This window comes from Nyctibius grandis, chromosome 4 (genome assembly GCF_013368605.1).
Source record: "Nyctibius grandis isolate bNycGra1 chromosome 4, bNycGra1.pri, whole genome shotgun sequence".
Lineage (NCBI taxonomy): Eukaryota > Metazoa > Chordata > Aves > Nyctibiiformes > Nyctibiidae > Nyctibius > Nyctibius grandis.
Window position 1 is genome coordinate 3,903,369 of NC_090661.1, and position 20,301 is coordinate 3,923,669.

Consider the following 20,301-nt stretch of genomic DNA (forward strand, 5'->3'; position numbering starts at 1 on the left):
CCACAGAGGACAGCAGATGCCCACAGTGTTCACAACTGCTTCCTTAAGGTACTAGCTTTAACTGAAAAATTCATAGCATTAACAGTTTCATCTGATTTTAAACATCAACAAATAACAGTTGCTTTAGCAACTCTGCCCCTGCTGTACATGCTTTATGATAGATCCTGCTCCCTCCTCTCCCACCCTGCTTTAACCAGTGCAGGGGCAGTCATCAATGAGGCATTGGTGGGGTTTTTTTGACATGTGCTCGGGATTAGGATGATTCTTTGGTAACCTTTCATACTGTAATGTCTGCTTACAATATTATCAGGTGTCAAAATGTTTACAAGCTTTACAAGGACTGGAAACTCCTTCTCATGTTTTAATATCGACTTGTCAGCCTTTGAACTCTCCTCTGGTTCCAAGTGTCCTCTCTGCTCCTCCTCTTGCACAAGGCAGTGCGGGTGGGACAGATTATAACCCAGCTAAATACTTTGCAGGCAAAAGTTTTCAGCTGAACCTGTTTGCTGCTACCTCAGGCACAGTCCCCCCAAGGTTATGCCACTAGAAAAGGAGTTGGTCCTTGTCCTCGACCCTGGACGGGGATCCTACGTGGGACACAAAGCACGAGCCGAATGAGTTTTTCCATGAGTTACTACCTGTGAAAAGGAGAGGAGGAATTTAAGACAGAAGTGAAGAAAACGAGAAGCCGTTGATGTGTGTGTGCAAGCTGAAGCGGCTCTGTGGCAGTCGGGGCAGCTGAGGGACGGCTTTCCTAGGCTCTCCTGTGCGGTGGGCTGCCGACCCGAGCGGCGGCTGCACCCCGGGGCGTCCCTGGTCCCGCGGCCGCCCGGCCCCTGTGTGCCCGGCCCCGGCCCCGCCCCGCGGCGGCGCTGGTGCTCCGGGAGCCGGTAACCAGGAAGCGGGAGCAGGAAGCTGCGGGGGGCGCGCAGCTTCGGGCAGGGAGGATGGCCGGCGGCGGCCTGGCGGTGAGGGGAGGCCCAGGGGCGGCTGCCGGGGAGGGGTGTTGAGGGGGCGGCCCTGGCCTCGGCCCGCCCGGCCGCGGGGAGGTGCCCGGGACCCCCGTGCCCGCCCGCTGGGGCCTGTGGGGGAGGCCGCGGGCCCCGTGGGGCGCTGGTGCGGAGGTGGGCCGGCGGCCTCGGGCTCCTGGGGCGGGCTGGCGGCGGCTGCGAAGGCAGTTAGAGCCGGGGAAAGGCGCCGGGCCGGGTGCGCTTCCCTGGCCGGCTCCCCGCGGGCACAGCTCGGCCCAGGGCTGGAGCAGCCGGAGGGGCGGGTGCCCGGCGGCGGGGCCTGGCCCCGGCCCCCGGCAGCTGCGTCTGACAGAAAATGGAGGCCTGTGTCCTGCCTGGAGTGAGCCTTTCCTAGTGCCGCCCATCTGGTTTTTAGGTGTGTGTGGCCGGTCGTGTGGCTCTCCAGTGCTGTCGTATTTCAAAACCTACTCGAGGACATAGGTTGTCATTCCTAGTGTAGCAGCGTTGCTGTGGGTAAGGGTGTTGTGTTGGGAACCAGCCCTGCAAGGTGTTTAACACCTTTGTAATTTGGCTTGGTGGACCTTAACCATATTGCTTTTGTCCTCCCACGTCCCTGTGCTGAATAAAAGGGTTAGTCTCTTTGTCAGGTTGTTTTAATTGTGCTTTAAATTAACTTCCTTAGTTGTGTTAACGTAACTGGACAAGTATAGCGTGTGCGTCTGGTAAAGAGGGAGATGTGGTGTGCAGTGTATAAATAATGTTTGTTGATGGATGTTTTGTTAACCAACAGTGTAAAAACCATTGCCATGGGCCTCATCGACCTCATATGCACAACTGTCATAGTGCCCACACAGATAAAGATCTACCAGTGCTATCAGGACCATATGCAATAGTTGAAGACCCCAGCACCTATGATATTGTCAAGGCTACACAGTAAGTACATATTCTGTGTGTGCAAAATGTTGAAGTAGTTGGGACTGTCCTCAAATGTGAGCCAGGTTGGATATTTCTACAAAGGAAAATTTTACAGTTCCATTTTCTCCTTGTAGTGAAAGAAGAAAAATCTTAAAGATACTATTGTGAATATTTTTATCATAAACAGTGGTATCTCAACAAGGTTTGTTAGGTAGAAAATTCTACTCATCAAGGCTCAGCCCAACTCTTTTTGCAAGACTTCCATTGAATGCAGTGTGGAGTTTGCTCAAGTAGGAACTGCTGGGTGATGCTTACTGAGATTCTTTTTCTTTAGTATGTGGCTGTCTCTAAACTGGAGAATACTTAACAAATGAATGACACGTTAATTGATATGTTTTTTTCTCATTTAAGGTATGGAATAATAGAGCGATGCAAAGAACTGGTAGAAGCAGGATATGATGTTCGACAACCAGACAAAGAAAATGTGACTCTTCTTCACTGGGCAGCAATAAACAACAGACAGGAGCTGGTTAAGTAAGCTCTAGAGTCCTTGTGAAAGTAACACAAGTATTCTGCCACTGTTATTTATAATCATTTTGTTGCTATTATACTTCAAAGCAAAGGAACATGCTGTTTGAGAAGAAAAGGATAACATTCAAATTTTAACCCAATTACCTTTGCGAAAACGTCACTGAAATGTAAAGTTACCACAGTTCCTTTGTATGTGAAATCATGTAGTACATGAAATCATTAGATTTTCCCAGGTTTGGTTTGTTTTGATTAACAAAGATTAAAGCTGGTTTTATAAGTGCCTCGCTAATTACTGTGGTTTTTTCTTAAACATTTTCTCAAAACAGTCTCCTTTACTGCCAAAATACTCTTGTCCATTTACTTCTCTAGTGATTTTTTTTTTTTATTATAAGCAATATATTTACTACTAGAGCTATGTTATTCTTGGCATAATGTTTTAATATTTTATTATGTCTATTCTTAATCTTCTTATTTTGCTGTTACACAGGTATTATATTTCCAAAGGTGCAATAGTGGATCAGCTAGGTGGAGATTTGAACTCAACTCCGCTTCACTGGGCCATTAGGTATGCTGCTTGCAACTACTAATTGTAAATCTGTTAGTATTGACAGTTATAGTAGCATTTTGTGTAGCACAGCAGTGGTCATCTTAAATCAAATTCTGTGCTATGTTTATTTCATTGAGGTATAAGGAATTTCACAGCATGCCCATGATAATGCTGAAAACTGTTCTCTGATTCCTGGCCGCTTTGCCAGGAATTATGTGTGTATCTGTGTTTTAGTCGCTTGGACTCACATTTTGAAGTTTCCCTAGGGATGAAACAGGACTGTTCAGACTTTGCCTCAGAAGTCCTGCCTTGCAGGGCAAAGAAGACTTGACTGTGTTAGGTCGCTGAATTTAGCTGTTGATACTTATTAGGGCACAGCTTAAGTATGAAAAAGTTGTGGTCATGGTTCCGTCAGACTTCAGCCTGTTCTGGCTAATATGCTTGCAGTTGTTTTAGCTTCTGCGCTAGATTCCCTTGGTGTGCTCTCATAAGACTCAACACTGACAGTCCTGGACTTTAAAGCACAAGCATGTCGCAGTAGGACCAGTGTAAGACATCTTGTTGTTCAGACATGTAGAGAGGTCTTTGGCCTTTGTCCCCGATGGCATAAGCTTTTCCTCTTGGACTCCTTATAGCTGCCACCACAAACATGCAGTGTCTCTTCCTGGGCACCGGTAGCTGTTGGTGCTTGTGTATGTTTAATGACTCTTTGGATCTGCTCTTTCTATATCTGCTCTAGACTACATCTGTTCGACCTGATACAGTTTAAAATCATAAAACTTTGGCTTCTAGGACAGAACTTGAGTAAAGTGATCAAAAGAACAAAGCACTGCTCGTCTGGAAAAAACATAACCTTAAGTAACAATTCAGGGATAATGTCTCCAAGTGTAAATTTTCATGTTGGAAGAGCAGTGCTTTCTTCTGGGCTTAGTCTTCTGCCAAACTTAGATACTTTAGAGAAAGACTGCTCACAGGAGAAATTACTGTAGAATAACCATTGTATTCTAAATTAACAGTTTGCCTTAGACTGCCTTATTAAGGTGTATATTTAATATAATTTTCTGATATAAACTTTTAATTTAAAAAAAGTAATTTCCCAAATAAAAAGACAAGAATCTGAAAGGAAATTTTTGGGGGGGTATCTATGAAAATTAAGGCAATGCTTTCATTAAAGTTTCCAGCTTTTTTGTCATCTCTGTAGTTTCATTTCCTGTATCGTTACAGACAAGGACACCTACCTATGGTCATGTTATTGTTGAAGTGTGGGGCGGATCCCAGCCTTATTGATGGAGAAGGATTCAGCAGCATTCATTTAGCAGTGCTGTTTCAACACATGCCCATTGTAGCTTACCTCATATCAAACGGCCAGGTATGTTGTTGATATCCCAAGTATTGTTGTCTGCTTATGAGTAGCTGCCTGTGTATATGATACATTTCAGAATTAACTGTTTTGTTTTCTAGATGATTAAGCAGGTATTTGACAATTATTTCCCTGGGCCATCAGTTCAGAGAAACTTATATTTTTTGTTTTAATATATGTATATCTTTAATAGTCTCCACTGTTCTTGTCATCCCTGTACAATTCAGAGTGTTTAAGCAGAGTTGTTAAGGCTATGAAGACTTGTGATGCTGTAAAAATAACAACTGGCTTTTAAACCTGATAACAAAAAGCAGTATATGAAGCAGCATATGTACATACGAAGTATTTACTATTTGGTTACAAACTTGTGACTAATAATCTGTGCAATTGTCCGTCAGTTGAAGCGTGCAGAACAGATGATCAGACTAGGTCTGAATTTTTTGTTAGAAATTTTTATATTCTATATTTTCTATAACTTTAAATTGTATCCACTCTAGTTGATGTCTGCTTAGCTTACATCTGAAGCAGGCAGAATTAATGACAAGTGTAAAAATGAGAGGAGAGTTTTTATATGATCTAGACTTTATTTGAAACACTGTGTGTTAAGATTTAAAGATTTGGTAAGTTCATTTTCTTTCTCATAGAGCTCTCTTTAGTAGAGTAACTGACTTCTGGAATGTAGATGTAGATGGTGTATATCACAAACTTAAAGAAGTCTTTAGCCTACCTGTGTTCTACCAAAAATTCCAAGGGATTAAACATTTCTTTTAAGTAAATCTGCTCTAATGTAATGATGGGTGGAGGTGAGGAAGAAGGAAGCCTTCATCGTGAAGAAGAAAGAAGATTAGGTAACACAAGTTAGACGTTTAAATAGTTATGTATTGAGATACACAATCAATCCTTTTCTTGTTTTAATAAACTAGTTTTATGTACTTGGGCATTCTGTTATGTACCTCAGTTTACACAAGGGAGATGATTAACGTTGCTTTCCGAGGTACGTTTTATTTATAGTATTTTTGCACAAAAGAGGACAAGAAATAGGGTTAACACAGTTCCCTTAAAAATATCCTTAGTGGAGACTCTCCCTTAAAAATATCCTTAGTGGAGACTCAGCATATTCTGAAAGGAGTGACATGCAAGACTCATGGGGGGCGGGGGGAATTGTTTAAATGAGCATTTACTTCTTGGCTGGTATAATTTGATTTCTTTCCACTACTGCACTGAAGCTAAACCTGCTGTATACCTCTGAATCTGACCGCCTCTCTGCTTCCTGAAGTCACTGGTAATAATTTGCTTGTTATCTTTTTCTTATACTTAGAACATAGACACAACAAACTTCAATGGACAAACACCTTTAATGTTATCAGCACAAAAAGTGATTGGGTAAGTAGTGAAAAACTTAAAAAGAATCTGTTTTCACGGAATCACAGAATGGTTAAGGGTTAGAAGGGACCTCTGGAGATCATCTAGTCCAACTCCCTGCCAAAGCAGGTTCACCTAGAGCATGCTGCACAGGGTTGCGTCCAGGCGGGTTTTGAATATCTCCAGGGAAGGAGACTCCCCACCCTCCCTGGGCAGCCTGTTCCAGTGCTCTGTCACCCTCACAGTAAAGAAGTTCCTCCTCATATTCAGATGGAACTTCCCATGTTTCAGCTTGTGCCCATATTGTACCCAAGAAACGATGAGGTGAATTTTTCTTATGAAAACTTTTTGTTAGACTGACATTCCATTTTAGTTGTACTAAAATATGCAGTACTTCAGAGATCAGGAGTTATGAAGTAGCTAATTGGATTTAGCAAAGAAAGTAAAAAGAATTTCTAAAAGAAATTTAGGTTTGTGGCTGAACCAGCTGCAGCATTATTGTGCTTTTCCAGAAAAGAAAATAAATGGAGGTGGACACAGTAAAATGCATTTAGAATAAATGAAATGTGGAGATGTAAGCTTATACACAGTGCTGTAGAAAGGTATAATCTGTGTATATACCTCATACTTGTTAAAATGGTACAATAGTCTGGAGAAAACCCTTCTGGGCAGGTCCCGAATTATAAACTTGGATCTATCGTTGATGAGTTTGTTCTGAGACAAGGCATTGTGTGTCTGCTATTATTTCACAGATGGGAACAGTGGTTTTTATAAGGTGTTCAGTGGTGGGCTTGGCAGTCCTAGGTTAGCGGTTGGACTTGATGATCTTAAAGGTCCTTTCCAACCAAAACCATTCTATGATTCTGTTCAAAAATTTAATCTCCAGTATAGATTATCTTCTGTTTATTAACTTTTATACTTTATTTTCATCTAGACCAGAACCCACGAGGTTTCTCTTAAAGTTTAACCCCTCTCTCAATGCTGTAGACAATGTTCAAAAGAATACTGCACTGCATTGGGCAATAACATCAGACAATACTAGTGCAGTGGGTCTGTTGCTGGAAGCTGGTGCTAGCATGGACATAAAAAATGGCAAGGTACAATTTCTTTCATGATACTTCATTCCATGTGGCATGAATGTAAAGAAAAATCTGAGTTCTCTTCCCTCTGGATATCCTTTGGAACAGGGTTTGACTAAGAGCAGGTGTTCTTAGCCTTTCCCAAAAGGAGTTAGCACCTTTCTTGTGGTGTGGCACAAAATATGAATGCAGAGATTCTTTGCCACGTTCACTTAATGAACAGCGAAGCCTTTCAGTCACTCTAAACATAGTTGTGTCCATAGCAGATCCTCCCTTTTTTAGTTTTTCTTTTTTTTTTTGAAAAAGTTGACTGTTTTCTACTTCAAAAAATTGTCGTGAGGAGTAGTGACTTTGGCCAGGCTTTTAAAAATAAGTGTTTTGCTGTCCAGTGAGACTCTTATTAAAGACATACATGTGTATGTCATCCTGTGAAAACCAGTGTTAGACAATGCCTGTTTGTATGTTCAAAAGGGCTGGTCACGTATGAAAGTCTTCGTTGTAATATTTGTAAAAACCGATAGTGAGAAGGTAAATGTTGAAAGTATTGATTCCTGTGACTATATAGGTATGTCTGTACAGTGTAGTTATTCAGGATTTGTGTATTAAGCTGTGCAGCTTTTCCAACTGCCGCTTCTTGTTATGACTCTGAGGATATTGCTGTTTGTTTTAAAAAGTTAACATGAACAAGAAAACTTCCCTTTCAGTAAGCATGTGATATTCTAGCAGACAGTTTAGTGTTCCAGGTTATTGGAGATAGTCCAACAGATAACTCGAATGGACGCAATCTGACTACAAGTATCAGTTTTTAGAACTACAAAGCACTGGATTAAGCAAGTTAAATCTCTGAAGTTAGCTTACCCTTGCCTTAAGGAAAAAAGGAGGGAGGGGGAAGTAACTGCCAAATTATTCTTGTTTTAGCTATATTTATTTCTTGCTTCTGTTAAAAAGGAAAGCATTTCTGTGTTAAGTGCATAAAGAAATAAACATTTCTGTTGTTAAAGGGAGAGACACCACTTGACCTTGCTTATCAAAGTCAGAATCGCTTCATGGTTCATATGGTAAAAGAGGAAGAAAGAATGAGAAGCAGAAGAAATAACAGGTTGCTGAAAATGGTAGAGAAATATGAGGTAATTTCACAAGTAGTAACTAATGGGAATAAAGCTACAGCATGCCATGTTTAGAATAATATGCAACTTTTTTCTAACAAAAGGATCTTCTAAGGTTTCTGAAATTGGGTGCACAAAAGTAAAATTCTTTAAAAGCATGTAGCAGTGGTTTGGGTGGGCGTTTTTGTGTCGTTCCTCCCTGCGCTTTGGTGTGTTCATGTGTCACTTTGTCTTATCTACCTCGAGGCTTTCAGCATTTGTTATTACAAATACTTGAATACTTTTGAAGTAAGTCCTGCTTGAATACTTTGTCATATTTTAACAATAATCATTTTAATAGCTCTTCCTGCTGTTGGCATCTTCCTTGACATTCATGTGGGCCATAGGATACGTGATGAACTTAAATTCTGATTCGTGGCTTTTGAAAGGAGGTCTGCTTCTCTTCCTGATACTTGGGATGGCTCTATTTATGAGGTTGGTGGCTTTTTCTCCCTGTATATGTATTTATTTGTTGTAGATGCCATAAAAGGTATCTAATGCAGGATTCTTTTCAGAGTTCAGTTTCACTTAGCATAAAAAATCCCTCCTGAGAAGTAGTTGCAGAGTGTGTGAGGGATTTAAGTGTTTGTACTTTTTAGAACAACTGTAGAAATGGAATGTCTTTAGGTGTGGAACATAATAGTTTCTCTTCACTGGAAGTTTTGAAAAAAGCCCACTAAACTGTTCAAGCAGCCTATTAGCTAATTTTAACGATAGAGTGTTATTGAAGGTCTGCACCTGGTAGACACGGAGATATCAATTCACCATGCTCAGAAATATGCTTTTTCTTTACTTCTCCTTCTGTCTTGTGACACAGAATGAGTTTTAATGAACCATTCCCTCCCCCTCTGCTCTCCAGAACTCCCGGTGTTATCCTAAGCTGTTTTGCAGGTTTCCTGCTTTCTTCAACAGTTGCTGCAACAGTCAGTATCCATTGAAATGGCAATGCTATCAGCGTGCAAATAGACAGAGACTGCACGTTTCACCCAGTGCTACAGCACTTCTGATATATAGTACTAGGCTGGAACAGAGTGCTCTCCAGTTTTGTTTTTGCATTGTTAACCCCCTGCACATGTAGCTAAAGAATGCTTTTGAGTGACGATTCTTGATTGCTTTAAGAGAGACTTGAAGTATATACTGTGTGTGTGATGTTTTTAAAATAACAAAATGGATAATTTATACTCTATGGAGTTACATTTTAAATACATTTTTTAAAAAATACTTTTTTCTTTTAATATTCTTTTAGGCAATTTGTGGGGCTCAAGAATCTAAGGTATCTACCCACAGCAATTCTACTAAGTTCAGTTTTTTGGATGTTCATGACCTGGTTTTTCTGGTTCGTGCCTGATATCCTTTATACTCAAGAAATGCAATAGAACTCTTCTTACAGTTCCTAATAAATTCAAGCCTGGTCATGCAAATAGTAATGAGCAGTCCCAGCTAATTCCACATGACTGTTAATGGCTGGTAAGATTGGTTTACTTCCATTGGACAGGAGTGAAATAACTTTGAGTTTAATTTAGAATTATATACGGGCTAAAATCTATACCTTCTTTTATCTTTAGCAGATATTTGTGTACAATTCTGAACTATTTCTTATGTTACTGGAATATCAAAATGAAAACATCTTTGTTATAAACCTAATTGTCTCTGTTAGCATCTCCATGTGACTCTAATGTTCCTCATTGAGACTCTCATACAGTAATGTATTTTGGCATGTAGTATAACTAGATAACACATGCATTAATAATAAGTCCCCAGCATCTCTTCTTTCTAAAATGGCAAGGATTGGACAGTTTGTGGTATTTGTGCTTCTGCTTTTAAAAATAACACCCTCCCCCCAAAAAAACAAGGAACAAATTTCTTCATGTCCCTCCAAAATGGATCTTCAGTCTCATATCTTTATTCACAGGTTAAGCTGCATCCTCAGTGTACAGGGCATTAATTTCTACCTTTGGTTTACTTTCTTTGAAGAGGCTTTGCACTGATGAGTACAAAAATGTTCTTGTAGTTTACACTCTCTTTTCAGTGCCCTGCTCTTTTGTTACACGGGGGCATATATTTATTTATTGATTAAGTTTTGTGAAAAGGCCTTTAGGGAGATACTTAGAACTGTAAATAATTTTCTATTAAACCAGCTATAATATATCGCTACACAATTTTAATTGATTTTTAATTACTTCATCCTTTAAGTGGCATTTTCTTTTGTACTGTTCGCAATTAAGATGTCCTTAATAGAATTATGAGGATTAACTTCGATGAACTGATCAAGTGTATGCCTGCTGGCGGTACATGCATATGCTTGTCTAAATGAAAATCATATTACTCAGTGTTGCATTGTGAAGTTCTAAGGTTTTCTTGGTGTCATATAAATGAAAAGAGAAAAAATTCCAACGATAGGGGTTTGAGTCAGACACTTTGCTGGAGACAGTGACCATAGCAATATTCTTGAAATTCTTGAAGGTGTAACCATAGCTTGGCTAGATGGGCAAGTGGATATGGATAGTTTTCCATTTCACTATCCAACCCTTTTTCTCATGAATGTCTTTTCCTTCTGGAACTAGTAACAGATCTGAGTATTATAAAAGTGTTCAGTATTTTAGTTTCCTGTATTTATGTCTGAATGAAAATGCAGCCATCCTAACTAAGGACTACTCTCAGCTCCACAAAACAATAGAAGTGCCAATAGACCAGCAGTATCCACAGGAAATCATTTTGACTTATGCAAGTGCACCCTGCCATTGCATTGTAACAAACACAGCTATAAGACTGTTAATAGGCAGCACCATTATCTCATAATTTATTGTCTTGATTTTAATTAGAGCTACTTTGACGTGTTTTTAGTTCATAAGACAAAACAACCTTGAGGCTTCAGTACTTGACTTTTAAGAATTATTCACGCTGTGGGTTTTATATAGTGGCTGAATGGTCACTGGAGATGGAATCCAGGCTTGGGCTCTGACTGCTCCTTGGTGGCACCATGGACTGTTCTTTAGGAGCCTGAGCTCTCAAGTTCAATGCTTGGATTTAATTGCTATGAAACTTGTCCCTCTCCACATTCCTCTGTTGCTGTATGGAGATAGTTAACCTTGACATGTTTTTGTCCCCCTTTCAGCTGGCATACAGATTTTTAGTCCATAGTGCAAAACTTAAGTTCCTAATGACTGTATATCCTCCCTTGTGTATCATAATAATTTGTCTGCTTGAGAAGTTGCAGCAAACAGTTATATATAAAAAGTACTGAATTTAAGTCTGCTTCTTTGGACTTTGAGAGATGCATTCTCTCCATATACAGTCATTAAAACAGTCAGCCACCGGGTAAAAGCAAAGGGTATGCAAGAAGAAAAATGTCCAATTAGACCAGAAATTTGTCATTTTGTCATCATGTTTTTTCTAGTATATTTGTGAGGGAAGAAGGCTTCCCAGTAGCTGCCCCATTACCTTCAGAAATGTTTAGCAGTGTGTGTGGTTTTTTGAGTGACAGTTCCAGGATGACTGAAGTTGCATTTTTCTATCTAAATTTATTCAGTTGTTTTAGCTGAAACAAACAAGAGAGGGCACTTAGGGGTGTGTGCAGCAGTCAAACAAAACTCACAGCTGCTGGGAGCTTAATAACTATGTATGTCTGATTGGTATTGTTTAAATAATATAGAAAAGCTTCAGAGGGGAAAAAAGAAATTGAATTCATTTTAAATCTGTTAAATATTCAAAGGCAAAAGTCTGCACTCCGCTAGTGAGGATGACAGGGAGCTATATTGTGATGCAGGTTTATACAGGTGTAACAGTCTTCTCTCTAATGCTCAAAGTGGGCAGAATATTCAACTTCTCTGATATGATGGACAGAGAGGATCCTACTATAAAGTGAAAGCAATTATTTTCCTTTTTGTGTGTTGCTTGTAAAATAACATAAACTAATTTTTTAATATCTTGTCTGACAAATAGCAGTGATATGAGAATATATATAAGAATATATTCCTTAACCTGAATATTACATGTAACCAATACAATTATTGAAATTACTGGCATGTTCAGTGTGGTGGGTCTTCTTTATTATTTCTATAAAACTTGGAGAACTGATCCTGGATATATTAAGACTTCAGAAAAAGAAAGAAAAGAGGTAGGTGAAACAAATGGAAGGGCTAACCTGGTGAAACACATAAGTACTTTTGGTTGATTTGTTTGTTGTCATGCACAGCTTTGTTAAACTTGAAAGCAGTAAAATGCTCTTAATTTTTTTTAAGAGTTTTTAGCTCTGTCATTGAACAACATAGATCATAGATTCCTTATCTTCATCATCCTGCCATATGCTTAAGCATCGTGTAAATCATGTGCTATTTCCTAGCTCTGTTATAGAATGGCAAAAAGAAATCACAGCCGATCAGTCAGTAGATAATTTATTATTTGGTCTCCCCAGCCTGCGGATTAAGGAAAGCATTTTGTTTGTGGTCTCTTCACTCTCCATGAGGTTGTATTTCTTCAGATTGCCAGGGAGAATAAACTGCAATTTTAACTTGTTGCCACAGGACTAGTAAACATTGTCTATCTAGTACTCATAAAGGAGCAGTAAATATAGCAGCTCTCCTTATCTCTCTGAAGTCTGGCTGACTATGTGAGAGGTACCTTGTGTCTTAATACCATCTCATTTTTAAGAATATTTCATTCACGTTACTTATTAATTTTGACAACATAGAGATATTTTCTGAATAATCCTGCATGGGTTAAGTTGCATTAGTCTGTTGTGTTTCTCCTGGACCTTTTTAAATAGCAAGTACTTATTCCTCTTGGTGCTTGGCAGTCAGAATGCTTATGAACTGCAAAAGACCTAATATGAAAATCTTCATAAATCACCCTGAAAATGTGATCCAAATGCAAACGTGAACTCCTTTGTCTTTCAGAACATTGTAGCTCTTGCAGAAGCAGGTTGCTTGGATTTCAGAACATTTTGCACATCGTGTCTTGTAAGTGAGGCTTTGGTATTTGTTTTCTCTTTTAACCTGGCTTTTACTCAATACTGCTATAAAAAACTTTTTTCCATATTGCTTGTCATGGAAGTGTTACGTGCACAGTTTGTTCTATATTACTTAGATTTCTTTTTTTCTTTTACGGTGACAAAAGAGATGCCTTGAGATCCTTGGACTCTAATCTTAATAAAATAACTTTATTATTATTATTTCCATCTCTTTTTTTTGTAAAATTAAGATGTATAGTTCTCATCAATGTTTGGTGTTGTGGGGTCTGTTATACAGTAATTGTACAAAATATGATGGTGCCCATGAGATGATGCTCTAAACTTTGAGCAAAATAGAAGCTTTTGCTGTGACTGTATTATTTTCTTTCATCCTCAACCAGGTAAGGAAGCCTTTGAGATCTGTGCATTGCCTTGCTTGTGATGCATGTGTAGCCCGATACGATCAGCATTCTCTGTGGATTGGACAGTGCATAGGTGAGAGTGTTTGTTTTATCAAATTTGAAAATACCACCTATTTTGAAAGTTGCAAAAATAACATTTATCTCCTTAGAGAGAGAGCACACCTGATATAAGAATACACGGTTGATACTGAAGGGGTTACTGATGGGTGCCAGAGGGAAATTAGTTAGATGGCAGAGAGAAAGGAAACTAAAATGATTAAAGGGATGGAGTGGTCACCCTAACAGTAGAGAACAAAAAGTCTGCGACAGTTTTGTTTAAGAAACAGGGGATATGATTGAGGCTTCACTAAATTGAATGCAGAACTGTTATTTGCCAAGCACATCATACTAGAACTAGGGGAGACTCAGTGAAAATAGCAACTGGATTTAAAACTGGTAAAGAAAAAATGTCTTTACATGGCAGGTAGTGACATTTTGGAGCTTGCTGCTCTAAGGGTTTGCAGATACAGGCAGTATCAGAGGTTCAGAAAGGCACTGGGCAAACTTTTGGACAATGAGCCCAAAAGTAAATACTGAAAGAACTAGACAAGTATGCACACTCTGACATTGTAGTGCAGTAGGTGCAGATGAGGAGAATGAGCTCTAGAAAGCAGCCAGGCTCGTTTGTCCTCCTGAGCTAATGCTGCTTGTTGTCGCTGTTAGAGGCAGTACGCTGGAGCAGCAGGACCACTGAGATAACCCCATAGGGTGTTTTTCATGTTCTTATGTTCTTTGAGAAACACCTTTCTTCCTTTCTGTCTCATTACCAGTGATGCTCAAGATAGAAAGGTTAGAGCTTTACATCTGTAGCAATATGGTTTTAGTATATTCTTTTGCCAATAGCTTTTTTGTAATGTTAAATACTTGGAAATGTTTTTACAGTGTTTGCTATTTACAAGGTGGTGAGATATCCTTCTGATGCATTGTTTCAAAGCTTTGAACAATGCTGATTGTATTTTAAAGAAAAAATAATTGTATATATTCATGTAACAGTTTCTTTAACAGAAGTCTGGGGGTTTTTATGCGTATGTTTTTTGCAATTCTGAAGCACACAAAGGTCAAACAATTAAATTGAATAGCTTAGATTTTTTCAGTCATATGAGACAGCAGTAGTGTGCACGGGGAGAGTTGTGGTTGCATAATTAGTCCTCATCTAGCTAAAACAGCTGAAGGCATGCTCTGAAGAACAGACAAATCCTGGTTGACTTTATCAGAATTAATTTATTATATAAATTGGGGTGGTTTACAGGAGAAAGTTGAGAAAGAGATCAGCCTTGTCAAACTGTCTTAAGGATAGCAGAGGTAATAATAAGAACTGATTTTGATTCTTTTTATTCCTATTAACTTAAAGGGAAATGCAAATGCTGCTGAATTTTAAAATGTCAAACTTTTTTTTTTTCCTTGCCTCAAATACAGGCGTTGGGAACCATCGTTATTACCTATTGTTCCTGTGTTTCCTAGCTATGACTGGTGTCTGGCTGCTTTATGGAACTCTTCTGTGTATGTATCCATGAGTTTATTTTAATTTAGCTTTCAAGGATGCGTGTGTATGGTCTTTATTTTTCAGCTTTTAATTTTCAGCAAGTGTAATTATACCTGTGTAAGTGATACTGTATTTCATCAATGATGTTATTTTGTAGTTCTGTCTTTAAATGAAAATATGTCATATCTGAGTCTTTGGTCAAATATCTGATTATGTTTGTGTTGAGTAGAAACTAAGATACAGCTCTAGTGGGATGTCCATTGCAAAATACAATATCAGAAAGTGGTTTTGTTAGAGATGAAATGGGGAAGCCATGTGGAGGAGGGTCAGGTTACAGGTTCTAGTCTGGATACCCTTCACTGCAGTAGAAAATTAGTTCGTAAATACGTTATTGCAAAGGCTTTGTAGATTTTGTTATTTGGAGATATCTATATTGAACATTTGAGAAAGTTTATTTTTATTTTTAATGTAGTGATAACTTTGAAAAGAGGAGAACTGTATATCTCACTAATAAATCCAAACTGTTCTTTTGGAAAACTAAGAAATTTCTTGGAGGACAGAGGAGAGCCCTTATAATGTGGGTCCTGAGGATGAATTAACATAGCACTAACCTTTTAAATAAAAAGCAGAGGGAGTTCATTTTATTTTATATTACTTCACATTATATTGAAATGAGTCAATATTCAACATAGAGTGAAGTGAACCAGCTATGGCAGTGGAGACACAGGACACGTGTACATGAGTTACTTCCCTGTGATTCAGTGGTGGTCTTACATATGCAAAAAGCATATTATTTTCTCCATTTCCTGTGTGTGAAGGAACATGAGAGGAAAATCTCTTTATTGTTCTACTGACGTAGAGGCAAAAAAAAGTTGCTCTGCTTTTTAGTTGCTTGGGGTTTTTTTATAGATTAAAGACATATGTGGTAGGCTTTAAGTATCTCTTAAGAAATCTGTAGCAGCTGGACATTGCAGTTTATGTCTATGTAATAGTGGTGAAATACTGCTTTCTTGACACTGTCACCATAACATCTTCTTTTGTTGATGATGGTGTTTGAGATAAATGATAAATTCTTGTCCTAAAATTACAAATGAGCATGAAGCAAAATTTCAGAAGTCTTGACAATGAGAGATGGTGATTTATTTCAGTATCACTAGCTAACTTTAAAAAAGTGCCTAGCCAGTGCCTTGAATGCTCCTACCATGAATTATGAACACATAATGTAAAGATTATGCAGCCAGAGTAGCAAGCAGTCATGTATCGATGTGGATGCTTTTAAGTGGGAACGTGATATATTAAACATGGTATTTCTAGAGCATATTGCTATGTAATATTCATTCTATGCAAATAATCTTTGTTCAGTTCTTAAGTGGCCTATACTAAAAATGTCATTAACTGATTATACATCTTGTCAGATTGGTCAAACCATTGCCCAACAAGTTATCATCAAGATGGAGCGTGGATGTACTTCACACAGATAATGGATTGTTCTCCCTGGGTTTCCTACATCTTCGCAGTCGCCTGTTTTCATACTCTATGGGCTTCATTGTGGCTAACTGTTCAGCTTTATCAGGTATCATTTTGCTTCAGTTTATTTTTTTGCTCTCTTAAAAAGTCATCATATTAAAACTTTTCCCTAGATGATTTGCTCTCATAAAAACTTTGTGCCTGCTTTCCTTGACTAATTAGTGTCACATCTAGGTGCTTTTCTTAAATCTCATGGCAGTCCCTTAAGTTTCGTGGGTACTTCTGCACTCAGCATTCATGTTAACAGTAGGATCACAGTCTGCAAATCATTCCTATAACTGAGTTCTGGGTATACTACTTATCAAAAATTCCAAACCTATAAAAAGATATATTTAAAGGCAAGAAACTTATTTGACTGATAGAACTGGTAATACTGCCTCCAAAATGGCACAAAAGCTCAAGAGCACAATTAGTCCTGAATTGAAAATTCTGTGGCAGAGCTCAGCAGTGTGACATTGGACTGTATTAAATCCCATTGCTACAATAAAAACATATGACCTGCATTCTGTCCTGATGAGGACTGTCAAATTTCTTGTTTATGTTTTTCTCAGAGCTTGGCTATGCAAACAAGATTGAGAAGAGCTGTCTTAAACCAGCTAGGAAACAGCTTGTTTAGCAGCTTTTAGGAAAGATGTGTCATTTGAATATGTGTTAAGCATACTGAGCTAAAGACTTGTTTTACATCTTGTTTAAAAAAAAAAATCCACAATTTTAACTGTATACTGCTAGATTTCTGTAATGTCCAAGACACTGAGATATCACTGTACTCGGCACTGGTGAGGCCGCACCTTGAGTACTGTGTCCAGTTCTGGGCCCCGCACTTCAAGAAAGATGTTGAGGTGTTGGAGCGAGTCCAGAGGAGGGCGACCAAGCTGGTGAAGGGTCTGGAGGGTCTGACCTACGAGGAACGGCTGAGGGAGCTGGGGTTGTTTAGCCTGGAGAAGAGGAGGCTCAGAGGTGACCTTATTGCAGTCTACAACTACCTGAAGGGAGGTTGTAGTGAAGTGGGAGTTGGCCTCTTCTCCCGGGCAACTAGCGATAGGACAAGAGGGCACAGCCTCAAGCTTCGCCAGGGGAGGTTCAGGTTGGACATCAGGAAGAATTTCTTTACAAAAAGGGTTATTAGACCTTGGAAGGGGCTGCCCAGGGCGGTGGTGGAGTCACTATCTCTGGATGTGTTTAAGAAAAGACTGGACATGGCACTTAGTGCCATGGTCTAGTTGACATGGTGGTGTAGGGGCAGCGGTTGGACTCGATGATCCCTGAGGTCCCTTCCAACCTGGTTGATTCTGTGATTCTGTGATCATGCTGGGAAAAAAAAAAGGATCTGGGTAGGATATTGACAGTTAACTACTGTGTTTCATACATAGTCATTTGTAAATGTACAGCTTTATGATATTTAGCATGTCATTCAGCGAAGCAACCTTTCAACCATTTATAAGGGCTTATAAGATTTATGTTGATAAAAAAAAAAAAAGAAAATGGAAAAAGGAATAGGTGAGCAAAAATGCAGAAAAAAAACATACATCTCATTGTGAAACTCAGTGAAAGAAGACATGGAATCAAGAAAATGAAAAAGTTATTGTGAGTCTGACATCTACTTCACCTTTTTTGCTAAGCTACTTCGTCTTTTTTGGGGGATGTTTTTCTACCAATTTGTGTGGTAGAATATAGACAAAACCTGAGGAGACAGATGCTTAACTGCTATAGATCTTATACTTCTACAGACATCTGTAAGAGTACAGTCTTTACAGTCATCCCAATTAAGCTTGCCTTCTCCATGGAAGCGTTAATGTTACAGCTTGCTGTGTTCTGTTATAGTCCAAGTGACATTTAAAAACATACTTTCCAGTCATTAATTATGGCAGTAGTTATTTATTTGTCAGATATGGCCAGCCTGTTCCCCTCCCTTCCTCCCTCCCTCCCTTCTTCCCTTTTCAATAGTATCTTTTGGTGTCACCAGAATTTTAATTCGTGATGGTCATGCTTTAACCATTACTTAATTTTCCTTTCTGTAAGATTGCATTCTTGGGATTGACCTTGCATGAGAGAATGAACCTCCTGATGCAGAGAAAATCTTCTAAGCATCCTGTTTCGCTCTGGAGAACTCCATACAAGTGAGTATTAATGAATAGTGTATTTTAAGCATGTATCTTTTCAGTACAACCAATAAACTACAAAAAAGTGACGTTTCACTTTTAAGGAAAGTGACATTTCACTCAGTAAGGAAGCTGAGAGTTTAAAAAAAAAAGGGAGAACTTCCCTTGCTTCACTACTTCATAAATGCAAACAAATGGTGGTCCATGGATATCCTAGTCATGCCTGTTATGAGTGGTGCTATGAGGAGGAAGTGGACCTCATTTTCCTTGCTGAGAACTTCCTTTGCTCTAGGAAATAAATAGCCAGCATAAGAGCTACTGGGGTTCTTTCTGCATGGCTGTGTGTATAGGGCAAAGATGCGCCAAAATCAGTCCGTAGCTCTAATCAGTAGATGCTGTTTTAGGGGTGAGGGATGTTGTCCTTTAATTTGTTTATCAGTCTCTATGTCTGTTCTGTAGGTTCAGAAAGAGAATTAAGCTATGAACTGGCCCCTTTCTGACTTCTCTTGCAGTATTTTAGCTCAATAGGGAAATTAGTACCAAGGTTTCCCTGTTATACTAGGAATCCATGTGTGTTAACAGATGAGATCTTATTAAGTACTAACTTTTAAATATTTGAGTTGAACTTAATCTACTCTCACTGTTAAATGTAATACAGGTTGTAAATGTCCAACAAAGGAATAATGCTCGATGTAGAACTGTTCTTACATTTCTTCTCCCAGAGCTGTCTTCATTGACAGCTTTCTATCTTAAGTACTGTCTCACAGTGAATGTGTATTTTTGATGCCTGCAGTCTTCTTTTGCTAGGTTTATTAATTGATATTTCTCTCATTTTCAGTCTTGGATGCTTCCAGAATCTTGCAGACTTTTTTCAGTGCAGTTGCTTTGGTATGTTCAAACCCAATGTAGTCGACTGGACCAAGCAATACAACCTTTTTCATCTGGCAAAGGAGAAAAATGTTCATTCTGTATGAAGTTTTACTTAATTTCTAAAACTGTTGAGCTGAAAGCTAAATAAAACTGGATATTTTGTTAATTTTTCCAAATTCTTCTGAAGTTGCTTGTTTTTATTTTTATTATTGTTTTAAATATTAAACCTATCTTGCATAAGCTACAGCAGGTTTGTATACGAAACAGTCACTGTATGTCTGTGTATATACAGTTTCAGCTGAAACTATTTGAAATTTTATGTGATGAGATGACACTAAGAATATATTTTTTTAAAGGTAAGTTTTTAGGGCAGAATTTCAAAACCTCGTTGGTACCCTTTGCTTTATTTTGCAGATAATAAAAGAAAATTACATTTGAAAATTAAGGGGAATGTTCATATTTAAAAATTTAATATTACAATTACCCTGTAATTTTATAGCTTATGTTGTGAAAAACTCTATTAAGTCTTTGTATTTGGAGGGTTTACATGTAATAAAATAGAGCTTTCATACTTCTAAGTGTATTTTCACAGACTGAAATAGATGCAAGGGATATGTGACCAGTGAGGTATTTAAGAACACGTAAGCACAAAACTATAAGAAAAAGCCTAACTCTTTGCCTTGTATTTTGCACGTATATATGCACTGTTAGTATATATGAAAATGGGTAAGTTGATGAAGGAAAATAGCAATGTATGTAAAAAGAGGGAATTGTTCCCAGCTGTTCCTCATGAAACATGTTCTAGGGAACCATGTTCCCCAGAAAAGGCTACAATGTCAGCCTGGAGTGGCTGGCTGGGCAGTGTGGTTTTGAATATAAGTCAAAGTAGATAATAACAAAGACCAGCAGGGAAACAGATCAAGATCAGAAAATTAAATACCGTCTAGAACTGACAACATAAGAGTAAAGTAGTGTAATGAAACAGATTTCTTGTAGTTAGGAA

General features: G+C 38.6%; 1 protein-coding gene across 3 annotated transcripts; it reads left to right on the forward strand.

Annotated features, from left to right (window-relative positions):
- Positions 1-885: 885 nt before the first annotated feature.
- Positions 886-19,466, forward strand: ZDHHC13 (zinc finger DHHC-type palmitoyltransferase 13). Of its 3 annotated transcripts, none has more exons than XM_068398973.1 (17): positions 886-968; positions 1,762-1,904; positions 2,298-2,420; positions 2,905-2,982; positions 4,189-4,333; positions 5,643-5,707; positions 6,621-6,783; positions 7,767-7,892; positions 8,212-8,345; positions 9,157-9,257; positions 11,903-12,027; positions 12,806-12,868; positions 13,260-13,353; positions 14,736-14,819; positions 16,218-16,375; positions 18,349-18,446; positions 19,267-19,466. In XM_068398973.1, the coding sequence occupies exons 1-17, from the start codon at positions 948-950 to the stop codon at positions 19,400-19,402; spliced, it is 1,857 nt and encodes a 618-aa protein (XP_068255074.1). In that variant the 5' UTR covers positions 886-947; the 3' UTR covers positions 19,403-19,466. The 3 variants fall into 3 exon arrangements, with proteins under 3 accessions (XP_068255074.1, XP_068255076.1, XP_068255075.1); XM_068398975.1 differs by lacking the exon at positions 886-968 and adding an exon at positions 1,093-1,124; XM_068398974.1 differs by lacking the exon at positions 886-968 and adding an exon at positions 1,278-1,386.
- Positions 19,467-20,301: the final 835 nt, after the last annotated feature.

Bases quoted from the DNA above. Each gene is read 5' to 3' on its own strand.
- ZDHHC13 (XM_068398973.1), top strand. From the start codon at position 948: ATGGCCGGCGGCGGCCTGGCG. The intron at 2,983-4,188 runs GTATGCTGCTTG...GTATCGTTACAG, and splicing joins CCGCTTCACTGGGCCATTAG to ACAAGGACACCTACCTATGG. The intron at 9,258-11,902 runs ATATCCTTTATA...CCTGAATATTAC, and splicing joins GTTTTTCTGGTTCGTGCCTG to ATGTAACCAATACAATTATT.